The sequence below is a fragment of the Vigna unguiculata genome, chromosome 2 (genome assembly GCF_004118075.2).
Source record: "Vigna unguiculata cultivar IT97K-499-35 chromosome 2, ASM411807v1, whole genome shotgun sequence".
Lineage (NCBI taxonomy): Eukaryota > Viridiplantae > Streptophyta > Magnoliopsida > Fabales > Fabaceae > Vigna > Vigna unguiculata.
Genome location: NC_040280.1, coordinates 29,194,930 through 29,222,479, shown reverse-complemented (window position 1 = coordinate 29,222,479; position 27,550 = coordinate 29,194,930). Strand labels below are relative to the sequence as shown.

General features: G+C 34.7%; 2 protein-coding genes across 5 annotated transcripts; one reads left to right on the top strand and one right to left on the bottom strand.

The window, feature by feature from the left end:
* The first annotated feature begins 300 nt into the window (after positions 1-300).
* On the top strand, positions 301-12,358 carry LOC114173829 (zeaxanthin epoxidase, chloroplastic-like). Of its 4 annotated transcripts, none has more exons than XM_028058459.1 (16): positions 301-939; positions 1,820-1,982; positions 2,123-2,197; positions 2,422-2,522; positions 2,619-2,734; positions 6,032-6,243; positions 6,674-6,765; positions 6,991-7,105; positions 7,208-7,311; positions 9,430-9,475; positions 9,617-9,681; positions 9,772-9,855; positions 10,058-10,112; positions 10,192-10,280; positions 10,368-10,452; positions 12,078-12,358. In XM_028058459.1, exons 1-16 carry the CDS (start codon positions 434-436, stop codon positions 12,156-12,158), a joined length of 1,989 nt encoding a protein of 662 aa, XP_027914260.1. In that variant the 5' UTR covers positions 301-433; the 3' UTR covers positions 12,159-12,358. The 4 variants fall into 4 exon arrangements, with proteins under 4 accessions (XP_027914260.1, XP_027914261.1, XP_027914262.1 ...); XM_028058461.1 differs by having other exon boundaries at positions 673-939; positions 1,852-1,982; XM_028058462.1 differs by having other exon boundaries at positions 866-939; positions 1,830-1,982.
* A 5,367-nt stretch (positions 12,359-17,725) lies between these two features.
* LOC114166873 lies at positions 17,726-19,323 on the bottom strand. Its single transcript, XM_028051751.1, has one exon. The coding sequence runs from the start codon at positions 19,198-19,200 to the stop codon at positions 17,971-17,973; it is 1,230 nt and encodes a 409-aa protein (XP_027907552.1). The 5' UTR covers positions 19,201-19,323; the 3' UTR covers positions 17,726-17,970.
* Between the last annotated feature and the right edge of the window lie 8,227 nt (positions 19,324-27,550).

Here is a 27,550-nt window from a genome sequence, read left to right as displayed (position 1 = left end):
ATAAGTGGTATACATGAGTGAAGTGATGTATCTGGATCAAGTCATTACTCGAGTATAATACTGATCTGTACTAAAGAGATCACAAAAAAGATGAATATTATAATCTGGCGGTGGGTTTTGATGTATCATATGATTGATATGTGGGTGACCTTAGGGGATAGAGCCACCTGTTCCAAAATCTAAGATGTCTGCCACATGTTCATTCAGAGAGTGCCACCTGGCTTTGACTTCTCCATCATTGGTGAATGTTGATCTACATGTGTCCAACATTTTATGTTTTTGTGTTTTGTTTTTGCCGCACCTAAGAATACCACCACCACCTTTCCCTTCTTTTATATTCATGCATTTGCCTTCACTTTCTCATCTCCAAGCCACGATCTAATCTTCCACTCATTGCATGTCCTTCTCGTGTTGACTTTCTGCTGCTTCCACAATGCCTCTTACCTTGACTTGCAGCTCTCTGCATCCCTCAATGCCAGTTTTCTCAAGAACTCTTTTCTCAATTCCTGTGTGCCAAGAGTTTTCACTACCTTGTGCCAGTTATGGAAGCAGAACAGTAAAACAATGGAAGAAGCTGATTCCAATCAAAGCAACAGTGGCGGAGGCACCCCCTGATGTTTGGAAAAGTGTGGCTGGAAATGGAGGGGATGGTGTCCCTCAGAAGAAGAAGAAGCTTAGGGTGCTTGTGGCTGGTGGAGGGATTGGGGGGTTGGTATTTGCTTTGGCTGCCAAGAGAAAAGGGTTCGAAGTGGTGGTGTTTGAGAAGGATATGAGTGCTATAAGAGGGGAGGGGCAGTATAGGGGTCCGATTCAGATACAGAGCAATGCTTTGGCTGCTTTGGAAGCTATAGATTTTGAGGCTGCGGAAGAAGTTTTGAGAGTTGGTTGTATCACAGGTGATAGGATCAATGGGCTAGTGGATGGGGTTTCTGGCTCTTGGTAAGTGTGAATTTGAAGCTGGTTACAGATATTTGATTTGAGTACCTTGATTTTGTTCTTGCTCTTAATGTTTTTGCATGAGATACACCTGACTGGTTTTAGTTTATGATTTGTGGATTTGGGAACTATTTGACTATAAAATCCCAAATTATTTAGTTTCAATTTACTACTGTTTTGTGTGTTCATCCAAGCCTGATAGTGGCGTCTTCTCTGGGAGAAAGACGTGGTGAAACAGATATTTCGAAATGAAATGTATCAATTGAATGGTCCTCTAATTCAGAAGTGCCAGTTCGATGTAAACTCTGATGCTTGACTGGCTGGCTTATTCAGAAATGACACTGCCACAAATTGTGATAATTATGTCAGTGTTTCTAGTAAATTTTTTTACTAACATCATGTTTTCTGTTGGGATTGATTAAACTATTTAGAGCTTTATACATGATGATACTTTAGCTCTACAATACATTGCACGAGTCTGGTTAACATGTATTTTCTGTCTCATTTGCCACAAACCACGCATAAAATATTTGTTCAATGCTGTTTGGGATTATTGAGGGTTTGGTGTAGTTGTGACAATATATGTGAAGTTCTGGGCAGTTTCTAAGAACAAGTAATTGCTGGTAGAATTTGTAAATGATACAAAAATCTGAACTGATGAGTATATCCCTCGTTTGTAATATGTTAATATTCATTTAGCATGTAACAATAGGATAAATCTGGTTTCAGGAATTGTTCAGTTACTGTAAAACAGTACTTCTTTCTAATAAGAATCGTGCTTACATAATATTTTATATAAATTGAATATAGTTTTAAATGCTTACTTTATGAAATTTTAGCACGCATTGTGCCTGCCATGAATTGATATTTAGTTTGGCATTAGGTACATCAAGTTTGATACATTCACTCCTGCAGCAGAGCGTGGGCTTCCAGTCACTAGAGTTATTAGTCGAATGGCTTTACAAGAAATCCTTGCTCGTGCAGTTGGGGAAGATTCCATTATGAATGAAAGTAATGTTGTTGATTTTGTTGATCATGGAGACAAGGTAATTATTTAAAGAAAGCTTTTAAGTTGAAGATTCTCCTCATATTGCTATAATAGGTGTTTTTGATCAAGAACATGCAATGGAAAACTTGAACAATGTTTGGTTTATCACTTGTTTCATCCTGCATTTCACATTTGCAGGTAACTGTGGAGCTGGAGAATGGTCAGAAATATGATGGAGATCTCTTGGTTGGAGCAGATGGGATATGGTCCAAGGTCTCGTTAAATTCACTTTGATTCCAAGCCTTTTTGTTTAGCAAATTATTTTTCCGTTAAAGAAATGAATGTTTATTTATCCGAATGCATCAATGGAATTTACAAAGTTGCTTTAGTAGAAGTGCTGAACTTTTTGTCATTCTGTTCTGTAGAGAGTCTTTATGGTCATAACTCATATGTACTCTTTCTTAATACAATCTTAAATGGTATTATTCTGTGAATAGGTGAGGACTAAGTTATTTGGTGAAACAGAAGCTACTTACTCTGGCTATACTTGTTACACTGGTGTTGCAGATTTTGTGCCTGCTGACATTGATTCTGTTGGGTAAGTTGGCCGTGATTCATGTTCCATATTTATTGGCCTCTTTTTTAGTATTCCCTTTATCATGTTGAGAAGCTTACTTGAATTTCCGTGTTGAAGGTACCGAGTATTCCTAGGACATAAGCAATACTTTGTATCTTCGGATGTTGGTGCTGGAAAGACGCAATGGTATGCATTTCATCAAGAACCAGCTGGTGGATCTGATATCCCCAATGGTAAGTGTCAAGAGCAAGCTGTTACGATAGCCAACATTAATTGTAAATTTTTTATTTATTGCGTTTTAATTAGTTGAGATTTTGTTTTAATATTAGGAAGATTGTAATAAGAATAAAATCCCGTAGTTATAGGGATTTATTCTTTCTAAGTATATGGTCTGTTACATATGTATATGTTTAAATAGGTCAATTGACCTAATAATCATCAATAAGGAATAAAGCAATTATTCCCTTCTGTTTTCAAGACAGCTGCAGTTATAAGCGTTCCATCAGCTGTAGAAATTTTTTTATTGCTAGGACAGGGTGAGTAGGTGGAAAAATATAGAGGTAGAGGTGTCATATGGTCTGTGGCTCCTGAATCTAATATCCACGAGTGTGAAAAGTTTGTATCTGAAACATTAAAGCCAAGAGAATATGGAATCTTACCAGAGCCCTTCTTTTTCAAAATCATGTCCCGAAAAATTTTTGGGGGGAAGCTATTCTCACTGCCACATACCTAATCAATCGTTTACCCTCAAAACTTCTAAATTTACAAAGTCCTATGCAGGTCCTGTCCTCATTCTATCCCCACATAGAGTCCTCAAACAAACTTCAACCTAGAATATTTGGGTGTATAGCTTTTGTCCATGTTCACAATAATGAAAGGGGAAAACTTGATCCTAGAGCTGTCAAGTGTATTTTTGTAGGTTACTCAAACACACAAAAGGGATATAGATGTTACCACCCTATATCTAGAAAATTTTATGTGTCTAGAGATGTTACCTTTCATGAACATAAAAGTTATTTTAAGGAATCTCATCTTCAGGGGGAGAGTATAACAAAGGAAGATGAACCATTAAGGGAAGATGAGCTTCTAATATTCTCAAGACCTGAAATTAATCCTGGTGTGGTGAATGTGGACAGACCTGAAAATAGTCCAACCCAACCTGAAATTGAAATACAACCAGAGACCGAAACTACTATCACCAAAACTCAACCTGAGATTGAACCTCAACAAATTGAAAGCCAATCTGAAACTGAGATTACTAATGGTAGAGAAATTGGGAAAAATTTGGTGTATTCAAGGAGAAAAACGAGGTCCATTCCAGCTTCTAGTCATGTTCAAGAATCCAATCCGGTACCACTATATGAGGTAACATCTACTAGTCCTGTAAATTTGTTTAATGAATGTGATGCTGGAATTTTGGAAACCTCAAAAGTACAGCAAGAAAACCTTAGCCTACCCAATGAGCTTGACCTACCTATTGCTCTTAGAAAGGAAACCAGAACATGCACTAAAAAACCTGTTTATCCTTTATCAAATTTTCTATCCTTCACACAGTTCTCTCCTACCCATAAAACTTTCCTTACAAATCTGAATAACATATCCACACCATCTTCTGTATCTGAAGCATTATCTAATAGAAAATGGAAACAAGCCATGGATGTTGAAATGGAAGCACTGAACAAAAATAAGACCTGGAAGCTTGTTATCTTACCTAGAGGGAAAAAGGCAATAGGGTGCAAATGGGTATTTACTGTGAAGTATAAAGCAGATGGAACAGTTGAACGATACAAGGCGAGGTTAGTGGCTAAAGGATTCACACAGACGTATGGAGTGGATTACTTGGAAACTTTTGCTCCGGTTGCAAAAATGAATACGGTCAGAGTCATATTATCATTAGCAGTGAATAATGGTTGGGACTTACAACAATTTGATGTAAAGAATGCATTCCTACACGGAGATCTTGAAGAGGAAATTTATATGGAGTTACCCCCAGGTTATGATGAAATGGCAGTCTCAGGAACTGTATGCAAGCTAGAAAAGGCCTTATATGGATTAAAGCAATCTCCTAGAGCATGGTTCGGTAGATTTTCTAATGTGATGACAAGTTTGGGTTATAAACAGAGTCAGGGAGACCATACTCTTTTTTTCAAACACTCAGTTTCAGGGGAAGTAACTATCTTGCTGGTTTATGTAGATGATATTATTGTAACCGGAGATGACAAGAGAGAGCAGCAGAAGTTGAGTGAATGTCTTGCAGCAGAATTTGAAATAAAGATACTAGGAAAACTCAAGTATTTTTTGGGAATTGAAGTAGCCTACTCTAAGAAAGGAATCTTCATTTCTCAACAAAAATATGTTACGGATTTGCTTAAGGAAACCGGCAGAACGGCGTGTAAACCAGCAAACACTCCGATCGATCCGAATATGAAATTAGGAAGTATGGAAGAGGATGTGGCTGTGGATAAAGGAATGTATCAAAGACTTGTAGGCAGGCTCATCTACTTATCCCATACCAGGCCAGACATTGCTTTTGCTGTCAGCCTAGTAAGTCAATTTATGCACCAACCAAAAGAGGCACATTTGCATGCTGTATTCAGAATTATTCAGTATCTAAAAGGCACTCCAGGCAGAGGGATTTTGTTCAGAAAAAACCAAAGCCTAAGTATTGAATCATACACTGATGCAGACTATGCTGGGTCAATTGTGGACCGGAGATCAACCACTGGATATTGCACATTTCTTGGTGGAAATTTGGTGACTTGGAGAAGTAAGAAGCAGAATGTCGTGGCAAGATCAAGTGCCGAAGCAGAATTTAGAGCCATGGCTCAAGGAATATGTGAACTTCTATGGCTAAAGATCATCCTAGATGATCTGAAGATAAGATGGGAGAAACCTATGAAATTATACTGTGACAATAAATCTGCCATTAGTATAGCTCATAATCCAGTACAACATGATAGGACTAAACATGTTGAAGTGGATAGGCACTTTATTAAGGAAAAATTGGAAAGTGGGTTGATTTGTACTCCTTTTGTATCTACACAAGATCAACTTGCAGATATCCTTACTAAAGGTCTACACAATATTAAGTTTGAAGATATTGTATCCAAGTTGGGAATGGAAAATATTTATTCACCAGCTTGAGGGGGAGTGTCAAGAGCAAGCTGTTACGATAGCCAACATTAATTGTAAATTTTTTATTTATTGCGTTTTAATTAGTTGAGATTTTGTTTTAATATTAGGAAGATTGTAATAAGAATAAAATCCCGTAGTTATAGGGATTTATTCTTTCTAAGTATATGGTCTGTTACATATGTATATGTTTAAATAGGTCAATTGACCTAATAATCATCAATAAGGAATAAAGCAATTATTCCCTTCTGTTTTCAAGAGTAAGTGATCTTATTGTGTTTGAGATTTGACATCTGTCAGAGCACAGTTACTGAATACAGTAACTGTGGCTCATAGAAATTTGATGATGGTGCAAAGAAAACAAAGAACTCATCTTACTTTTGAATTCTGTCTGGCAGGAAAAAAGGAAAGGTTATTTAAGATGTTTGAGGGTTGGTGTGATAACGTAATTGATGTACTAGTTGCCACAGAAGAAGAGGCGATTCTTAGAAGAGACATATATGACAGGACCCCAACATTTACATGGGGAAAGGGCCGTGTCACCTTGCTTGGTGATTCTATCCATGCTATGCAGCCAAATATGGGCCAAGGAGGATGCATGGCTATTGAGGTATAACTGATATATCTTAAATAGTTGTTTGTTATAGAATTTGGGGGAGTGAGTATTCTATGGGATCCTTTCTATTACTATACTATTTCACTCAACCAAATAGTGAAGTATGAATTTTTTTTCTTTACTTTTCAGTCAGCTTCAGCAATTTCATACGTATTTAGACCTAATAAATATCATTGTCCAAGTCTTCATAACTTTAGCGGTTTCACACGTATATCCAAGCTTTCTTGACTTTGTCTTTATGCTTATTTTCCTTATAGCTGTTTAAACAACTTACTAACATGTAGAACTAACTAACCCCAGAAGAAGCATAAAATGAAGATATTTCTTACTTGTTGATGCAATGGACATCAACAAAGTCAAACTATCTATGAAACACTCATGCTAAGGTGAAGTCTTTCTTACTAGTTTCTTTTATCATTTACAGGACAGTTATCAACTTGCATTGGAATTAGACAATGCATGGGAAAAAAGTACCAAATCAGGCTCTCCACTTGATATTGATTCTTCCTTAAAAAGGTAACATGCTAATGAATGCTGAATTTGAATCTAAAGCTACCTCATTTACTTTAATTTTGGAACAAATGAGAGGGAGGCAAAGCACTAAGAAATGCTTGCGTATGTCAGCTAATACTCCAGTAGTAAATCTTACATCATTAGCAAATTGGGTTGATTTTTTATTATAAATCTTTTTTTCTGACTCATAGTATGTATCTTACCCTGAATTCCATTGTTTCTTTAAAGCTATGAAAGAGAAAGAAGATTAAGAGTTGCCATTGTTCATGGAATGGCTAGAATGGCAGCTTTGATGGCTTCCACCTACAGGGCATATCTTGGTGTTGGTCTTGGACCATTAGAGGTACGAACATCAGTTTTAAAATTGAGATACTGAAGAATATAGTGAAGGTGACTTATCAAAACATCATCCTGTCCACAAATTCATGGTTACTCTCATTTGCAGTTTTTGACCAAGTTTCGGATACCGCATCCTGGAAGAGTTGGAGGAAGGTTTTTGATCGGCAAGGTGATGCCTTTGATGTTGAACTGGGTCTTAGGTGGCAATAGGTAATGATGAAAACCCTCATTTATTTGCTTTATAGATTTCATCATGATTTGCTGAAGTTTTTATATCTGAGGATATGCAACATGCATGCTTGAAATTTTAGCCAAGGGGTTATTTCAGAAAAGGAAGGGATGCTCAAGAAACTGGCATTTGTGAGAAATTGTTGAGTGTTTGCACCAGTAGCTGTTTAATTTAAAATCCCTAAATATCTGCCGATGAGTTTTGATAAAGTATGTTAGAAGACTTGGTTTTATTTTTTACTAGCTGTTACAGGTAGTGGGGTAGTAGCTAAAGTTTAGGAATTGTGTTACTTCTCTGTTGTAAGCTATGAAACCCCGGAGATACGGCTAAATTGAAAAAACATAAGACACAAAACATGACATATATATACCTATTAGTTTCAAACTTTTAACTAACACATTGTTAACTAACACAAAAATGAATCTAGTCTATCTATCTAATATCCAAAAAATTGAAAAATAGTGATCATGAGATTTTTTCCTTATTTTTATAATCATAATAGAAACTTACTTGATAAGTTTACAAGTTTATGGGTTTTTTAGAAAACTATTGAATTTGTGGTTATTAACATTGTGTTGAAGTCATGACAAAATAATGTTAAAGACAAAAACATCTTTCAAATCGGATACTTGACTGACACGTGTGTCGTACAAGTATGTATGTGTGTCGATGTCTGATATGTGTTGGACATGGGACACACCATTGATATTACATGTCTGGGCTTCATAGGTTGTAAGTTTTTATATCTAAGCAGATTATTATTCAATAAATTGGTATCTTCTTCAGTTTCTCATTGTTTCTTAGTTACGTTTTAATCCTACAGTTGGTATCACAGCTTAATTATTCTTGAGGGATCTGGTGAGTTTTAAAGTTAAATATCAAAACTTAAACATGTTATTTAGGTAAAGGTGAAAATGCAATCTGATAATGAAACTGATTATTAGAGACTTAGCTAAATTCAAATAATCTTTGGGAGACGGTTAAGGATGACTATAAGATTCCTCGCTTATTAGACAATCCAACTCTTACTCGATATTAAAGTTCGCAAAGGCCATCTGGGATGTTCTTAAGGATTATGAAGGTAATGAGAAGTTCAGAGCGATGCAATTGCTGAATCTGATCAAGGAGTTTGAAATGCAACAAGCAAAGGAGTTTGCTCAAGGTAGAGTGTACCTCAAAAGCTCATAGAGTCTTTCAATAATAACAGGTAAGATCCTAAATTCTCATTAGTTCATGATGAAAAGGTTGATGATCCACCCGTTAGAGGAACTAGGCTGCTTTCATACATTTATGAAAGATATATATAGTTTGAGCCTTACAATTTTAGTGGACAACTGCAATGCAAAAGGAGCTTAAGATGATTGAAAAAACCAAACTTTGCAATTAAGTCTGGACATGAACACAATAATGTTATTGATGTTAAATGGATGTTTTGGACAAAGCTAAATGCTGATGGGTTTATTAATAAGCACAGGTCAGGCTTGTGGTGAAGGGATATGCTCAAGTATTTGGAGTTGACTTCTCTGAAAATTTTGTTCCTATAGCAAGGCTTGATGCACTCATGTTGGTTCTGGCTTTGGTTGGCAGCAAAAAATCTGCTTTCCTGAATGGTTATTTACAAGAAGAGATATATGTTGAGCAACCTGAAGGATTTGCTATTACAAGACAAGAAGATAAAGTCTAGTTGCTAAATAAGGTTCTTTATGGTTTAAAACAAGCTCCAATTGATTGGTATTCTAGAATTGATTTGTATTTACTTAGTTTTGGTTTCACATAAAGCCTACGTAAGTCAACTCCTAATGTTAAGTGTCTAAATTCTGAATTCTGATTGACTGTGTATGGATGACTTCTTGGTGACTGGAAAATGATGCACTTGTTGTGGATTTTAAACAAAGTTTGATGAGTAAGCAGATTATTATTAAATAATGGTATCTTCCTCTGCCAATAGTTTCTTAGCTACGTTTTTTAACCCTGCAAAAATATGTTGCTGCTTTTTATTGGTGCTGGCAAGAATTGGAAACATTTTACATGAATAAAGCTTTGGAAAACTGTGCATTATTACTTTCATCCTTTACATGAAAAATGGTGCTACTTTGCAGCTCCAAGCTTGAAGGTAGACCGATATGTTGCAGGCTCTCAGACAAAGTATGTTGCTCAAACCAAGTTACTTTTGTACTTTGTTACTTTTATACTTTGTTACTAACAAATGATTGTTTGTCTTTTATTGGTCATGTCTATTAGATTTTTTTTTACTGATCTAGATATTGGGTTTGATTATGTATGAAGGCAAACGACCAGTTACAAACATGGTTTGAAGACAACGATGCACTTGAGCGTGCCATTAACGGAGAGTATGTCCATGCATGTGCCAATATGAATGAATATTATCCTTATGATAATGTATTCCATATCTAATGTCTCCATCATTCTATGATACATAGGTGGATTTTATTACCATGTGATGAAGCAGGCTGTATAAAACCTATATCTCTAAGTCAAGATGAGATGAAACCATGCATAATCGGGTAGGTCTTCAGTTACTCCTACTTACAACATGTTACATGTTCGTAAAATAATGAGGATTGATGTTTGATCATTTTAGGTAACATGTTTGTAATTTCTGAGATTAAATTAACCACTACTTACAATTGTAGGGACTAATTTGTTGTGTTGTGCTTCCTTTTGCTCTCAACCAATTCTTGCTCTGACAGGCTTTTGTGACTGCAGGAGTTCACAGCATAAAGATCATCCGGGCAGTTCAATCATAATACCTTTACCCAAGGTAAAATAATTCATCATTAACTGAACATGGTTTGAAACATAATGCTTAAACATCACGCAACAACCATTCTATTTTGAAGGTTTCTCCATTGCATGCAATAATTAACTATAAGGATGGTGCCTTCTTCTTGACTGATTTGAGGAGTCTATATGGCACCTGGATCACTGAGTAAGTAAAGAAATTTGAGGCTAATACTTTATTCTAAGTTTAAATTATTTAAAATGTATATATTCAATTGCCCTCTCATATTTTCAGCAATGAAGGAAGGCGATACAGGATACATTCAAATTATCCTTCTCGTGTTCGTCCATCTGATGTGATTGAGTTTGGTTCTGATAAGGTAATAGACACTATCCCTATAGAAAAGCACTTTCATTAAACAAATATTGCATATTTTTGTCTTGTAAAGCTTATAAGTTATAATAGGTGCATGCTTTTAGAAGTAAGAGTAGCCAAACCTTTGAGGCCTTGACCGCATTAAACACAACCAAATTTTATACTTAGCGAAAGCTTAGTCATGGTTAATTCATGTCATGTTCAGAGGTCTGGAAACAGCATCACATCTAAATAATTTAACATTGTTGTAAGGCTTCTGCATATCCATTACTACTGTTACACGTTGACTTGGGTACTTTTCAAGATTATTTTCTTGAAAATAATTGCGGTATGCCTTAAATTGCTTGACATATAAAGTTAGGCATGCCTTGGGTTATAGTTAGGTATGCCATAATCATTGTTGATTCAGGTGCAATAGTCCTGGAAACAGCAAAACATGTAAATAATTGAACGTTTTTAAGCCTCTACAAATCGAGCACTGTTACACGTCAGGTACACTTGCATCTTATCAAAGATCATTTTACAAAAGAAAAGTGTATGTGGGCTATAGCTAGGTATGCCTCAGGTGAAATAGTCCCGGAAACAGTATCATAACATTTAAATAATTGAACATTCTTTGCAACCTATAAACATTAGGTTAGGCCACTCATTCTGTACTGCTACAAGTTAGGTTCACTTGAGTACTTGTCAACATATATATATTTTTTAAAATTGTACATGACTTCAGTAAGGTTCTAATAGAACTATATGCGACTAGGGGTAAAAATTAGTTTAGACAGATGAGGTGGTGTTTTCAATTCCCTTTTCCCTTCTTCTAAAAGCAATTTATTACGTTGTGTACAAGGAAATGAATGCTGGCAAGGATTGTATTATTTGTTCTTTAGAAAAAATATAGAGGAAATAGGAAAGAATAGTGTGTACCTAAACATAGGAGGGTCATTGTCCTTACATAGAGTTGTACATTCATAACGGTAAAGGATCACAAGACCTAGAAGCTACCTAGGTCTTTTGGTAAAGTTCCTAGGCCATGCTCATGTTTTTGGGCCTGGACTTGCCCTAGTCTGGAGGGACACTCTGAAGAGGTCTTTTGGGCTGGATTCAAATCCGGGTTCAGAAGATTGATTTCTTTTTTTGGTATGTATTTAAGTTTATATATTAATCTGACTGATTCAGTAGGAGTCGGTTTATGTAACTGCAAAAGCATACTTTAATCTAAATATCATACTGAAAGAATCAATTAGACCTGCAAAACAATGTTACTGATGCAATCTTAGCTTTATACAGAAATGGTTTCCTGTTACCAAGGTTCAGCATCATTTGAAAAGTGTTACTCAAATACACCTTTTCATCACTAACGATTATTTTCAGAACAGAAGTAGTCCTTTTCATTGAATTTTTTAATAAGTACACAAAATTCAGTAGTTAAATACTTTAACTTAACTAATTTTTGAAGTATAAAAAAGTTGGTCAAGTAACATATTCCTTCTCTTTATCCAACGTATGAATGGTCGCGGTCTTCTATCCCGACATAAATCTTTTTGCATTACTTCAATGTCCTTGCTGACAATATGAGAATTTGCTTCCAAATGGTGTATTTTTATGGTGTCTAACTATCGAAGTTATTTGCAGGCTTCTTTTCGTGTTAAGGTGACAAGATCTGCTCCAAGAGAATCAGAAAAGGAAGGAACAAAACTTTATCAGAAAGAATGATCATGAATATGTTCAGTCACCATTTGTCTTTGAAAGTTACAGAAAAGTTGTACAGCACAAAAATCGCAGTCGTAGAGCCAACATCTGCATTCTTTAGGGCAGGGTATAATACAACAATGCCAATCATTTATGATTTGAACATTTTATACGACTTTTGATGGTGCTTAATAAGAGAATGAAAGGAAATTCGATTTCTTGTCTGCAATATGTTACCAACTTTACTTGATTTGGATCCGACACTTTTTACTTGGACAGATTAGCTCAATTCATGACAGATATGATTACAGGGTTAGTTCATTGTAGCATGAATTCTGCTCGTATGTTGACATGAGTAAGCGTTGTGTATGATTCTCACTTCCCACATCAATATTTGACAGACAAAAGGCAGACACTAGCATTTTACCAGGAATGAGATGTCACTGTTTCTCGGATACTTTATTGGATAGGGAATGTCATTGTATCATGGTTTCGGTTCATATTCAAATATCTGTGACATACTGTGAACAAGTAACGTTTAGACATATAAATTACTGAATTTATCTACTTTCAGTGATGATTGAGTTAAGTTTTTTGGATCAAAAGATCTATTTTTCAAGGGGAGCTATGACTGGACGAGTAAAACTCAACATAAAAATCTGAGCATCTTGCTTCAATTCACTGAAACTCACTACACAGCACTAGCATTGTTATTGATGGTGACAGTTATCATATCTAGGCAAATGATATTTGGAAAACAATTGAGAGGACTGTGAAGTTTTTGTTGTGCCAATCCAACAATGACATGGATTAAAATCAAAAGGAAAGCAAAGCAAGAAAGTCAAAGATAAGAACTTTTTGGTCTGATGTTGTCTCACAAGATATTTTCACAAAAAGTCATGATAATTAAATCAGCATTTGAAATATGGACTTTTTTTTATTCAATGCTGAAAATTGTTAGGCAATAAATCTGCTGGACAACTATCTGCTGTTATATAATATGGCATATTTGTAATAATTGCATATATTTAGGATTCCTAATTTAGGTTGAAAAAATCAGGAATTAGAATCAATTATCATTAATAAGGTGATATGTTATGTATTATTTAATGAGGTGAATAGAAGAGTAAAGGGCATCGAAAACAGAGAGCCCATTTCGTGAGATGAAATGAATAACGGAATGAGTGTTAATCTTGTTAGAGAATTTGAGATGTTAAAAAATGAAGGAGTATGCTAACAAAATCTAATAAATGAGATTCTTTGCTTTTGAATTCTCTTATTAAAAAAAAAAAAAGTTATGATGTGCTTGAAGTATAAAATTAACTGTCAATTAATAGATATCTTTACTAAAACTCTTACACGAAATAGAATGTTCATTGAGAAGTTATAGTTCAATTAACTCTTAATGTGCTTTTAGTGTTGCTATTTTCTTTTTTAAATACTCTTATAGTACAAAATTTTAATTAAGTAATAATTATTATTCAAAATTAGTGAACCGTTCTCTTTTTATCTTATTTTACATAGAGTAACTCCATTATGCTTTCGACTTTGACTTTGTCAAAAACAATTTTTTTGGTTAAATTCGATATTAAACATACATTCATACACACTTCTTTGTTTTCCTAACTTTAGGATAGACGGATCAGTAACATTTGTTAATATTATTTAGTTCAAACTTTTATTATTATTTATTTCAAATTTTTTTTACTCCTTAGATGATAATTTATTTGTGGAAAGAGTTCTATTTCATGCAAATGATTCAACATTTTCATCTGTAAACTACAACGAGATTAGCGATGTAATTTTGGATAAAATTGGTTAGAAAAAACTAACAATGTGTTATAGGGCTGACATATTGTAGATAATCTAGTTTTTTAAACATTTGATCAAATATTTGATTTCAAATTCATGCATATCGAAAAATATTTGTTGAGAAAAACCTAAAATGCTCCGAACTTTCAAAACATGTGTTTACACATCCTTGAATGCTCAAAACATTCAAAACAACTCGTCTTTCATTTTTTCCGTGTGTACATTTATCGAGTTCACAATCATGTTTGAAGACATGTATAATTTATGATGTGAATGGGGTGAGGATTAAGGATGTTTTTGGAATAGTACATGTAAAAGGGTTGAGGACGGCTGTGATATAAGTTAAGTGAATCAAGTCACACTCGTGATATTTGTACAGTTACAGTTTTAAGTAAAAAATATTACATCAAGATTAATAACTATAGTTTTTGACATAGTATTAAACGTTTCATCGATCGTGAATATAAAATTTTGAAATAATAATAATTATGGTAATGCAGAGGAGGTAATGAATTGAATGGGCCCGTGGATGGATAGACGTGAAAAGTAGGCATTTATGTGTTGATGATTTAATAATGATGTGATGAGATGAAGAAAGTAAGAGGTGGGAGATGGATTGAAGCATGGGGCTGGACCTACAATAAATAATGCAGAGTAATCGAAGAAGTTTAGACATGGCATGGTGAAAACACAAACCGTATAGCAAAGGACAATGTTGGAAGATTCGACAAGGTTGCCTTAATGTCAACAAGCTCTAGTCACCATCCCTCAATTCTTCACGTTCTGTAGTGTTGTCTCCCTTTCCATCAACAAAACGCAAGCCAAAGATCAAACTTCAAACCAGGAATGTGAGAGGGGTGAAGTGCTGGCCACTACCGTCACCCTCTCTCCCAGACAAGATAACTTGGATTCAGCCTCACCACCACCACCACCTCCCACCGTCACATCACTCTTTTCTGCTCTTCATTTTCAAATATGTATTCATCATACCCATAGCTAAATGGCATGTGGACCCTACAAAGGATCCCAACACCATACACATCTCATGGGACCACCTTAATTCTATACTCAATATTAATTTCTTGTTATACTTTTGTTTAAACGTTTGAACGAATAAATGCAGCAACAGCAGCATAGGAAGATCCAACTCCACAACATATTTTCCTTCCGAATATTTAGCATTATCATGAGAGAGGAGGCACATGGAGTGAGGAAATGATGAAGAGTCTTGGCATGTCACATGAATGATGGGAGAGAGAAGTGACAAGAGATCAACGGTCAAGTTCAGAGATCACGTAGAGACAAATAAATAACTCCAATCTGCACTGCTATGACCGTTGGTGGATGCATTTATTGATTGCAGTATTACAAATAAAATGTTTTCGTTTTCTGTTATCTCAGTTGCAGATGTAAGTAAGACTGTAGTTACATTTTTTTTGTCTTTTTTCATTTTCTGGGTTAGTGTGGCCTTCAGCTCAAAACCCTCCACTTAGTATGGCTCTTTCATTACAAATACTATGTTTTCTTGCTACTGTTTTGGATTCATAACTTTCCCATAGTTATGATCTGTCAGCTCATAGTATCAGAAGTTATTGTCACCCCAAAATTTATTTATCATCCTTCACCAACACCATACCATGTACTGTTTATAGTCTCTCCATTTTCTAGCTGCAACTAGAAAATCTGTCACTTCTACACAAAGATGAAAATGAAACATCACCATTTTAGAAAAAAAAAAAGTTCCCTTATAACTTCATAGAAAGATTTTTTTTGTTTATAATTTATTTATTTATATTATTTTGAATTATTAGCTTCTAAGTTTTTTACTTCATAACTTCATTTGATTTTGACACATTACTAATGTGATGATACCCCTTTGGAGCTATTTGAGTGCATGGTTTTGAGAAGTCTAAAGTGAACACTGTAACTTCAAAACATTTCATGCCAATGCTACAGGGGACTTTAAATCTAAAAGCTAGTTCTTATGTGTCTTTTATTTCTGTAACTATAATATGTTTTTCTAACTGATAATTGGGATTGTTTTGATATGCAAAAATAATGTAAGTTTTTTTTTTCAGTATGAAAAAATATGATCATATAAATCCAACATTTTAATAAATTTATTTAAAAATAAATAAAATTTTTACGTTGTTTAATATTTTTTATTCAATTTTAAATTTTTATAAATTAGTATTTGGATTAAGAAACATTTATTACATATATTATATATAAAAGATATATCAATTTTAAAGTATTTTATGTACATTTATTTCAAAGATATATTCTATATGTATATATATAAAGTAAAAAAGCTGCTAAATTTTTAAGACTGGTATATATGTTAGGCTCATAAAAAGATTTACATAAGAAAGAGATCATATACCTTATAGGTGTTTAAGTTTAGTTTCCAACTATATTAATCATTATAATATGTACATGAATGTCCTTATTGTAGAAAATCTAATAATTCAAAACATAAGAGATATGCTCTTAACTTTTTTTAGCCTAATTTATTATTTATTTAATTGAATACTAAAAATAATTCTAAATGATAATCTGTCTTGTTTAATTATTATATTTTAGTTTATTTGCTTTATTGAATAAAAGGAATTGAGTAGCTTATAATGTGTTGGATTAAATGAATATTTGTTATGATATTAAAATATAATTTATGTGACAGATATTAGAAATAATGTGGATATGTTAAGTTTGAAAAATATGTAGTAAAGTCCAAAAGCAATTTGAATTGGAAAGTGGTTAGAAAGTGCAATGAAATAGAAATGCATAGTTTTGTTTCCCGGTACATCTCTCCCTGGCTCCTCCACATGAGGACCTGCCTCTGTGTCTGCTTAAGATAAAAGATGAGATGCTCCCCAAAATCTTTACAAAACAACCAAATTAAGACAAACATCTAACTAAAAAAAATACAAAATATCAGTTTCCTTTCATTTTTTCATCACCCAACAATTTCAAACTTCAGTGGAAGCACCTACGAAGTTTACAAACAACATAAAAGTTTGTACTGTACTAAATATTTATGAGTAATTCAATAATAATCCAATAAACAATAGTATAACAAATCTTATCAATAAGTTTTAGATAACCCTCATCTTATCTTAAGAAAATAATTTTAAAACTAATGATGGTTTCCATTCATTGCCTAAAGTTTTTTGTGTTTGGAGTTCAACACAAGCTGAAACTCATTAATGTGTATGATATTAATTTCATTCAATATAATAGTGTGTTTTCTTTTTTCATTCTTACGGAATTTGATTATTATTGGGAAGCCAACAAAATCCATAACCATTTTTGAGATTAAAATGTTTGCCATAAAAGCTAAGATTTTAAGATAATTTGACTGAATAGTGATACTACTTAATTTCCTTCTCTGAATATGACGGTGTGTGGTATAACATAACAAATGACCATGCCAAAGTTTCTGTGTATTATGTTGTATACTTTTTTTTTTTGTGTCAGTATTTTGAGCGTGCAAACCCATACATACATTGCATGCATATCCTTTTCCAGATTCCAAGGAAATCGAGCTTCAGTAAAAAAGAAGGGAAAATTTTGGCGTATCTCTGTGAATGACATTGAAGTTGAAAATTATAGTGAAAAGGATGAAAAAGTGGGAGTTTGATTTTGAATGGTTGCCATATGAGAGCAAGTTCATCTGATTGGAGGGAGGCACACCTTTCAATTCAAATAAACAACCATACAACAGAATACGTACAAGTGTGGTGAGTGCAGATTCACACGTGCACCCTCCGTGGTGCTCATTTCGAAACAAAATTCAAGATATTCATTACACTTCTTAGCCTTCAACATTTATTTTCAACTTATACATATATTTATATAAAAAAAAGGAAAAGATGATCATCAACTTGTGTAATGTTAAACCTCTTTGATCTATTTTGTGCATAGTACAACGCGTTTTCCCAACTCTTCGTCGTTTTTAACCCAAAAGAGGGAAAAGCAAGCCCGTAAAAATAAAAAATAAAAAGTGTAGTGTGAATTCACTCATTCATCGGGTTTCCCTCTCCCAGGTATTTAGTCTTGACCGGGAAACCGACTGAGCCAGTTTCTCAATCTTCTCCGCGAGTTGAGGTGACAGTTTCTTAGCCGGTTTCCGCTCCTTCTCTGGTCGGAAATCGAATCCCAAAGCTTCCGAAACCTCTTCGGAGCTCCACCCCGCTTTTCGGAGCGAATCCGAAAATCTATCCGCTTTCAGAAGCAGAGCATCCAACAGAGCTTGATTATCCAACACCACCATCTCTCCCTCGAAGAATCCAGAAGCCGAAACCTCAACCATTTCATTTATATCTGATTCGCTCCACCCACCCGCTTTCAAGACAGACCCGATTTGTCCTATATATTCTTCCACCCAACCCGGAACCTTACTCCGCGGCATCTCGAAAAACCTCTCTGGTGACGAAGACGCCGATAACGACAACGAAGACGACGAAGAGTTTCTCCTCCGCTTATCCGTGGCGGCGTCAGTCCAGAACTCCACCCACCGCGGTGTCCTCCCGCCGGAGGCGTCAAGGCTCCGCCGCGAGAAACCCGCTGAAACAGAAACACCGGTTGATTTCTCGCTTACGGATCGCTGCTTCTTCAGAAGTATAGGATCCGCTTCGGAGCTCCGGAAGAGCGACTCGCGGTCGAAGAAATCGGAGAGATCCAAGCCGCAGCAGAAGATTCTGTTCTCGTCGACGAAGAAGATGGGGTTTCCAGCGAGGGAGGGATTGGACGGAATGTAGCAATGGTTGAAGATAGGAATCAACAGCGGCGCTCTCTTCAGCGCGTTCCGCGCCACTCGCAGCGCCTTCTCCGGCTCGCATGGCCTCGGACCCCATGACTTCGACCACACGGCATTCCTTGCGATCTGGAATGAAATCGCCGCGATCGGGAGGTCCAGCGAAGCGCGCAGATGCAGCCGCGCGCCGCCGGAGCGCCAGTCCGGGAATCCCGGACCTACGGGAAGCCCCGCAGCCAGGACGGCGCGGAGGTCCGGAGGGAAGACGAACCCGAACTCTGCCTCGGCACGTGCGAACTCCGCATCGGAGAGACCATGCTGCACGTGTATGCTCGAGTCCCGAAGGTGGTTTATGACTTTATCTGCCAAGGAAGCGAATGAAACGACACCGTTACGGACCGGGACAGATGAAGCCGCCGCTGCTCGAGCCGACAAACGGCGTAAACCGGCTACGTGAGCCGGATTTAGACCGGTGATCCTCCGGTCGACGTCCACCATTGCGGTTATATCGAAGTGTAGTGATAATTAGTGTGTTTCTCTTTCTCTCTCTCTTTGGTGCCTTTCCACACAGAGGACTTCAACTTCCATGCTTCTTCAATTTATAGCACCAAAACGGTGGACCCCACTTTCAGATTTCTTTTCTCTCTTTCCTTTTTCTTTCTCATAACCCATGTTTTGTCGTAAATGGTAAATAGGAAATTCCAAATTGCAAGGCGTGATATGAATAATAGCTGTTGAGCAACGGTTCATTCAGGAAACACCTGTGAGTGACTGTACTTTTTATTATTATTATTATTGCCAATGGTAATCCCTTAATCTTCTTGAGCTAGTTTTTTCAGTGATGAAGATAAAGAGATTTGGTATCATTGTTTTCACTGTTAGGTTTTTTGTATGGGATGGTTAAGTTGTGATTTTAATTATTATTAGTAGTAAGCATGCATGACTAATGTTTGGCCCACTAGCAATCATGTTTATGTTTGGCGGGGGATCTTAAAGCTAAGCACACAATCATCATGGCACATTGGTGTGTTGTACTCTAACGTTAATCTCTTCTCTTTCCTTTTTTTTTTCTTACTTTCATTTCTTGCTTCTAATCTTTTTTTTCTTTCCGCCATGTTCGAAGAAAAAGTAATATCCAACTAATGATTAGTGATTAAGAATTAGGTTAACGAGGAGGTGTCTCTTAAACAGAGGGCATGGTTAATTCTGCATTTAAGTGGCCTCCCATCCCAAGTACCAATATCTGTTTTACACATGATGATGATGAAACTACTATGTTTGGCGTTGTTAACTCCCATATGCTACCACTACTATTTTCCTGTTCAAATATTGCCATGTTTTTCCTCTGCCTCCATCCAAGTTAATAAACAAACCTATAATTTATCAATAACCATTCTCAGATTGAAGTTCAGCCTCCTTTAAGTCAAACATAAGTTATACTTAATTCCTTGTAATTTAGTAAACAAATATTTTAGTTATGTTACGGAGATTGACTACTTTTAAATCCTTATGCTCTGTTTCCTCACTACGTTACTGTCACTTTATCTTTTTTTCTATCTATTTTGCAATCGAAGCCTCCGTTAGAAATTCACTTCTCTTTATTTTATGGTTTTAAATTATAATTTGTTGTAAATAAGTTTAAGTTTAGCATTAAATAAAAACTAGAAAGTTAAATATTTTATAAAGTAAAAATTTCATAAAATTCAATATTTTAAAGTTAGAGATACTCTCAAATATCTTATATGGATTTGATTGAGTTTTATTGTTATTAAAACTTTTTTATGTATGTCTTGGAAAAATCTATAGATTTAAACTTTGGATTAATTATTTATAAAAGTATCTATATATTGATAAACCAAGTGATCCAACTATTCCTAAATAGTTAACTCTTCTTTATATTTTTTTATTTTAGAAATATTGAAAATGTAATTAATAATTTGGCATATAAAAGAAGTAAAGTGTTGGTTAAGGTGAGAAGGTAGCTGCGTCTAGTACTGTTTCCAAGAAGTTCACCGATTTAAAAGCATCGGTGAGAAGTTAGCATCACGCAGCCTCGCCATTAATGTGATGGTTCATCCTAAAAGGTGACATTGTATTTGGATTTGGAGGTTAGGGAGAATAGTAACCTCAACCATAACTATCACACACTCACTAACTCTACAAGAGGATGGGGTTGGTTGGTGCATTCACGTGGACCTACTTTTTTTTTATCTTCAAAGTCTTCATAACCTATTAAATCACCTCCCCTTCCAAAATTTTAGACAAAAAACTTAGTTAAACTAATTACGTTGTTTCGATGTCATTTTTAATTCAACAACAACAATCTAAAGCACTTTAAATTATTACATTCATGTTTGTTGAATAATATACCAGAGGGCTTAGTATGTGGAGTTTAGTGGAACTACATTGTCAAACTTGCAAAAAGAATGGACCGCGTAACTGGTAGGTTTTGTTTGTCCAAGTAGTACCCAAAAAGTTTGGGGAATCCTAGAAAATTGCTATCAAAATAGAAAAAAGTGATGAATTTATCTAGTTTTGGCACCGCCTTGTAATAAAAAAGCCGGCACTGATATTTTCCTTTTGTTATTTTTTTCTTAACGTCTCTCTGTAGCATTGGATGCAAGCACATGATGGCATCCTACAAGCATTTGTGAAAACTTTGATTATGGCCGCCCCAAATGTTTTTCCCACGCGACACCCAAGTTTTGTGTCAAATAAGAAAAGGAAAAAAAAAAAAGAATGCTTCTACTAATTGTTTTGTTTAAGGGATCATCATCAACGATGAGAAAACAACAACCTTTGGTCAAACACAGTTACGTGTCGAGAAATGAAGGAAGATGCATTTATTAAGACATGTTGCGACGTTTGAGCGAAGAAAGAGAGAAAGAACAGAAAAATGCACATGCATCCTGTTATTTTTTTTTTTTTCTGGTTTTATTTTGGACTTAAACCTCAACTGCAAAAGGTGAATGGAGATTTGGATAAAGTTATCCCCTTCTTCTACTTTTTCTTACTATGTGCGTGCAGTGCCCTAAATAAATAGATTTTGTGTGAAGAATTGTGTTCATAGCTGTTTGTTTTGATTTAAATAAGATGCCAAATTGCACACTAACGGTCACTTTCTGAGCCTCAGCACGTGACCGATTCACTCATATTCCACCAAAGATATTGGCGCAAAGAGAGGAAATTAAGTAAGGTAAAACAAAACAACTGTCATGTGAAGTTGGACCATTCCCATGAAAGAAAAAAACTGGTTTCATATGTTACATGATCGTTCGTTGGTAAAGGTGATGTTGGGTCAACGACTTTGTGTTACTTATTAAATAACATGCACATTGTTACTGAATGCTTTTTTACCCGTTTGTACCAAAATTGGTTCAATGTTCAAATATCTTGGGATTTTATATCATGACAGTTATTGAAAAACATCAACTAAAACCACTCTCTTAACGAGATATAAAAGACATAGACATAGATAATCGAGTTTTGTTTCAATAGTCAACTAATTTTTAATTTTGACCATTAAGGTATGACTATATAAATATATAGTCCGGAATTAATTAATGTTTTCACATTTGAAAAACGAATATTTGTTGATGATTTAAAAAGAAAAAAAAAATATACATAAAATTGTTATTGATATTGTATTATTTACTATAACATATAAAATAAAGGGCAGTGTAATAAGCAAAACCCGAACCCACTTGAAAGCGTCTTAGTTTGGAAGCAACTTGAAGGCCACTCATTCTCCTCATATCCTATTGTGAAGAATCTGAGTTTGTTGGACTTTTGGGGGTTTTCATGGCCCATTTTTCACACTTGCTTTTAAAAGAAAAGCCTCCACCTTTGGGAACCACCGTGCTGTTTTTGCTTCCTCATTGTACTTTTCTTGAGAGCAACACTTTCACAGCCTTTAGTACTATATATATATTATGCATAACTGTTCTTAATTTGTGGATGACGACGATCCATGTGCAACTTTCAAAAAATAATATCAAAATTTTTGTTCTTGGCCAACAATGCAAGGTTTGATTTAGCAGGGAATGGAATGGAACCGTAGCCACAAAGATTAGGAATAGATGGGAGGGTTAAGACTTTTGAGGAAGGCATGGACCAGTTAGCATGATCACTGACCTTATCGTAAGCTACAAAAGAAGAAAATGTAGAAGGAAAAAGGTCTAAGATTTGTGGTTGAGTGAGTGAGGAAGCATTTGGAGATTCTCCACACCTGTCGTGAGAAAGATGAAATCTTCTCGTGAAAGTGGATTTGGTGGGCACAAAGAACAACGTAGGGGTCCATGCATGTACCAAATGGAGGGTGGGGGTTGTGGCCTATATTGTTTCTTTGTCTTTCTCAAATTAACCAACAACTCCCAACATTTTGTTTCTTAATCACTGATTTGTCAACAAATGACAACCAATTTCTCAGTAACATTCCAAAATCTGTGTTCCGCTCTCGTTTTCTATTGTCTCTGTTCTTCACGTCTGAGTCTAACCACGTTGGTGGGTCAAGAGAATTTGTTTTCATACATATATACCACTAATCCTTCTTTCTATGTCCATTTTGTTTACCATTAAGCAAAGTTCTATTGAAAAAAGAAGAAACAAGAAACAAAGTGGTAAGTAATGTGATTTGGAGACAAAAAGTTGGAGTTAACATCTGTCGGCTTGTCATCTGAACGAACGGTGAATTGAGAAAGAAAAAAAAAAAAAAACTGATGACATTTTCACTGTAATTCACAACTACTTTAGTACTGCTACGTCACAGTGACAAAGCTGGTACTTGAGAGCAAAGGTGTTATACTTTATTTATGTACGAAATGCAATTTTTTTCAATTTCTATGTGTAAAGTAGTTTTAGTCCCATAATATTGAGACAAAAGCTAAAACTTTTGAAATGTAAATTTATATATTAAAATATACATTTATCTTATGTATAATGCATCACCTAAACTATTAAAAAAATTCTCTGAACTAAAGAAATTACTGTGGTTAAAGTAAATGTTTTCAACAAAGTTGGTGGATGGATATTAAAAACTAGGTTCTGCTGGTGAAGGGAAATGATGAGAATGAAACTAGGTTCTGCTTACTGCAATTATCAATCAAAATGATCGAGCGAGGATTTCTCACCTCTTATATCACACTCACAGAAAAACCAAAATGACGCAAGAATGATGTAAAGGTGCACTAGTATTAGAGTGAAGGTAATTTGAAACAAGGGTTAGAACATAGACCAAATAATTGAGATATATGCATCCATCGAAATGACTCTATCTTTCTCGAAACAGATAAAGCATGGAAAATGTAGTTTCTATTTGATACACACTTATACAGTGTAATATATTTATTAGTTTTAGAGTACAAGCATGTGATGATAGGAGATTCATCAGATGTGAGTGCATGCCTAATAAAAGAGAATATAATGTGTAGGGTAAGAGCCTTTACCTACTTTTTCTTCAGTATTATTGAACAGTATATCAGAATATATATAAAAACACACATATGTACCAATTGGGACACCAAATATAGATTAATTAAGCCGTCCAAGAAAAGATACGTCACGCCATGTGCTTCACTTATATAAATCTTAACCTATTTTATGTTAATTAACAGGGTCAAGCTAGTTAAGGGTCTGAAAGAATATAAAGTTTTTGAAAACATATAATTAGTGGATTGTGATTAGCTGTTTCAGGTACATATATATATATATATATATATATATATATATATATATATATATATATATATATATTTCATATAATCCACAAAAAGGTTTAATCATTTCAAGTAAAGAAAAAAAAAAGGAAAGAAAAGTGGCTAAAGATGCAATATAGGTTTCTTTTAGTTAAGGCTTTCTCCTTGTCCAAGAGAAGTGTTAGCTAGGTAGGTGTGTAGCCATAGTTGCTAAGATTAGATTGTGTTTTAAACAAGATTTGTGAGCCCTCGTGTGAGAGTAAAGATAGTGTTATATATTGGAAAGTGTTGTCTGTGAAAAAAAGGTATTAAGTAAAGGCGAGAATAGAAGGTTAAAGGGTAAGAGGCGTGGGGCGTGAAAAGGACAGAATAAAGTGAGGTTTTAGACGTGAGTTTGATGGCATAGCTTTAAGATGGATGGATGGATGGATGAGATACTGGAAAATCCCGTGTGGTTCAAGAAATGCTCGAGAGATGCGAAGGACAAAGAAAAAGAAAGTAGCCATAGCAACAAATTGCAATAGCTTTCGGTAACTCATTAGTATTTCCATATATAAACAAATATCTTAGACTTCCTTTTCCTTGCCCTACAATACAACTATTCACGGTAGAGGTAGAATGGAACCAGTTTACTCAATTGCATGCATCCCCACTTGCCTTTTTTATGCTAACAAATAATATCACAGCTTGGTCCACGCACACAACATAAAGGGTTATCGGAAAGCTAGAAGCTTGCGTGAAAATTTTTGAATAAACAATACACTTTTTATCTTATCATCACGTATCTCATATTTATATCATCGATTTTTTCATTATGTCATCTCTCTAATTACTGATCCTATAACAGTGCGTGCCTAAACTCAAATGATTATCATCTTGGCAGTTTCAAACTGTTGCAAAAGCACTGCTTTTTTAGTTTTGTGGCTTTCATATCCCTATCCCACCTTGCATTTTCTTTAGTCTGCTTCAATCTTCAATCTCTGCCACAGTTTTATTTTCTTTCACCTGCAATCAGTTCCTATATATCCTTATCGCAGGTAAATTTGGTCAAAAGCAAATTACATGAGCTTTTGTTTGGATGGCATGACACAATGAACATCCATAATTCAATGGAGAAATAAGAAGTCTCGGCTTATCTTGGACAGTGGACACTGACATAAAGTTGCCACTAATTTAATGTGCAATTGGTTTTCATCAGATACTGTTAACTGTCATCGTCAGTTTTACCCAACCATCAACTTATACTACATCATCCAACAAAACGAGGAGGGGAAGACAAGACCAAATCCGACTCAATTCGATGATAAACATTTTCTTAATCCAACCAAAGGTTTGTAGTAAATAATCCAATGATTTCATTGTACAATTATTCTTTGCAACAGTTTGCAGATACCACAAACTAAAATATCAGAAAAGATGATGCGCAATTGTCATCCAAATTGTCCAGGACTTCAACCACTCAACCGACTAATTTAACTTTTCATCTTAAGAAGTTTTAACTTCAATTGAATCTTACATAATTGATTTGTAAATAGAAGGTTTGAATATAGTATAAACGTGAAATCTTCCATACACTCCTTGTGACGAGACATTAGTATGATCTGACAGTCGATAACATAATAGGTCTATCAAACAATAAATCTCGTTAATACAAGTTTTGAATAACTTTAATACACAAGAAATTCATATTTGAGAGGAGATTTGAACTTTAAACCTAACTTATAGTTTCAATTAGAAAACAAGTGCTTAATAAAACTGACAAGATGTTAACTCACAATATGTTTGCTGATGCAATTCCTTATAGTAACCGATAACTATGGATAATGGCAGTGGCACCGAAAAAAGCTAAGTCATGGAAATCTCATGACTTTGATTGGGAGGTTCCTGTGTTTTGCTTTTGAGAACTGTCGAGAAATACACAATTGGGAATGAACTCTGTTACGTAAATTTCTCAACAAGATCTGCTTCTTTCAAACATTTGTAAGTATTTGAAACATTTGGTTACACCTACTAATTTAAAGACCGTGAAGAAATAAATTAATACTGAATACCCACATGATATTCTCATGGGAATTGATGTCATGTGAAATTCATATATGTAATGATATGTTCCACAGCAGAAAGTGCAAAATTATTGGACGTCGCAGAATTTTATATATTCATAGTATTACGTTAACTCATTAAAAACTTTAATCACAAAATTAATTTCTGAAGAACTTAAATCTTCGATGTGTTTATTTTAAGAAAATATGAGAAAAATAGTCCACTACAGTTGACTTGATCAGGATCAATTACAAATGAGAGAAATGTGGAGAATTGAAAACAGAAGAAAATGGCACTTCCTCACTCATTTTAATATTAAACCAAACGGAGGAAGAAAAAGAGACTTTAAGGAATGGGTCCATGGGTACAAATTTCTCTTTCCCATTTGTCAACATTCAATCACTCTTTTCAACTCAAGGGGAAAAATGTGCTTCATTACATTCAATTTCTTTATTTTGACTTTTAAATGTAACTAATATTTTGGGGGAAAATTATTTTTATTCTTATCCATCTAAACAATATTTTTTACTCTCTTTCTTTTTTTACTTTTGAAAGTGACTTGTAACCCGAAAAAATCTTTGATCAAACAAAGTGGTCAAGATTTCATGTATCATCAAAGTAATCTCTGCTACTGTTACGGATTTAATCTGTCACTATCTTTGTAATTCCAAAAGTAAAATTGTGAAGTTTTACTAGGATTAAATTGATAATGAATTTTTTTTTTACGAAATAATTTAATGTTGAAGTCATTAAAGAGTTAAACGTATGACAACATAATAATTGAAAGATTAATTTAGTATCATATTTTTTTTGAAATGTAATTTATAATAATTTTATAGGCCTGATGTTCTCTTTTCTTCTTTTAATAAATCTAAAATATCTCTTATAAACACATCAAAAACTTTCCTTTGTTAAGCAAGGTGCTTTAATGTTGAAAAATGTCTACAAGTTTTCTTCATATATCCTCCTTACACTTCTTTTGGGGCTTTGCTTTGTGACTGTGAAAGGATACATTCAGATCTAATTCTTCTTTTACCTTTATTATATTTACAATCACCCAATACAATAAAGAAACACAAAAATAATTTTAACAAAAAAATATTAAAAGTAAT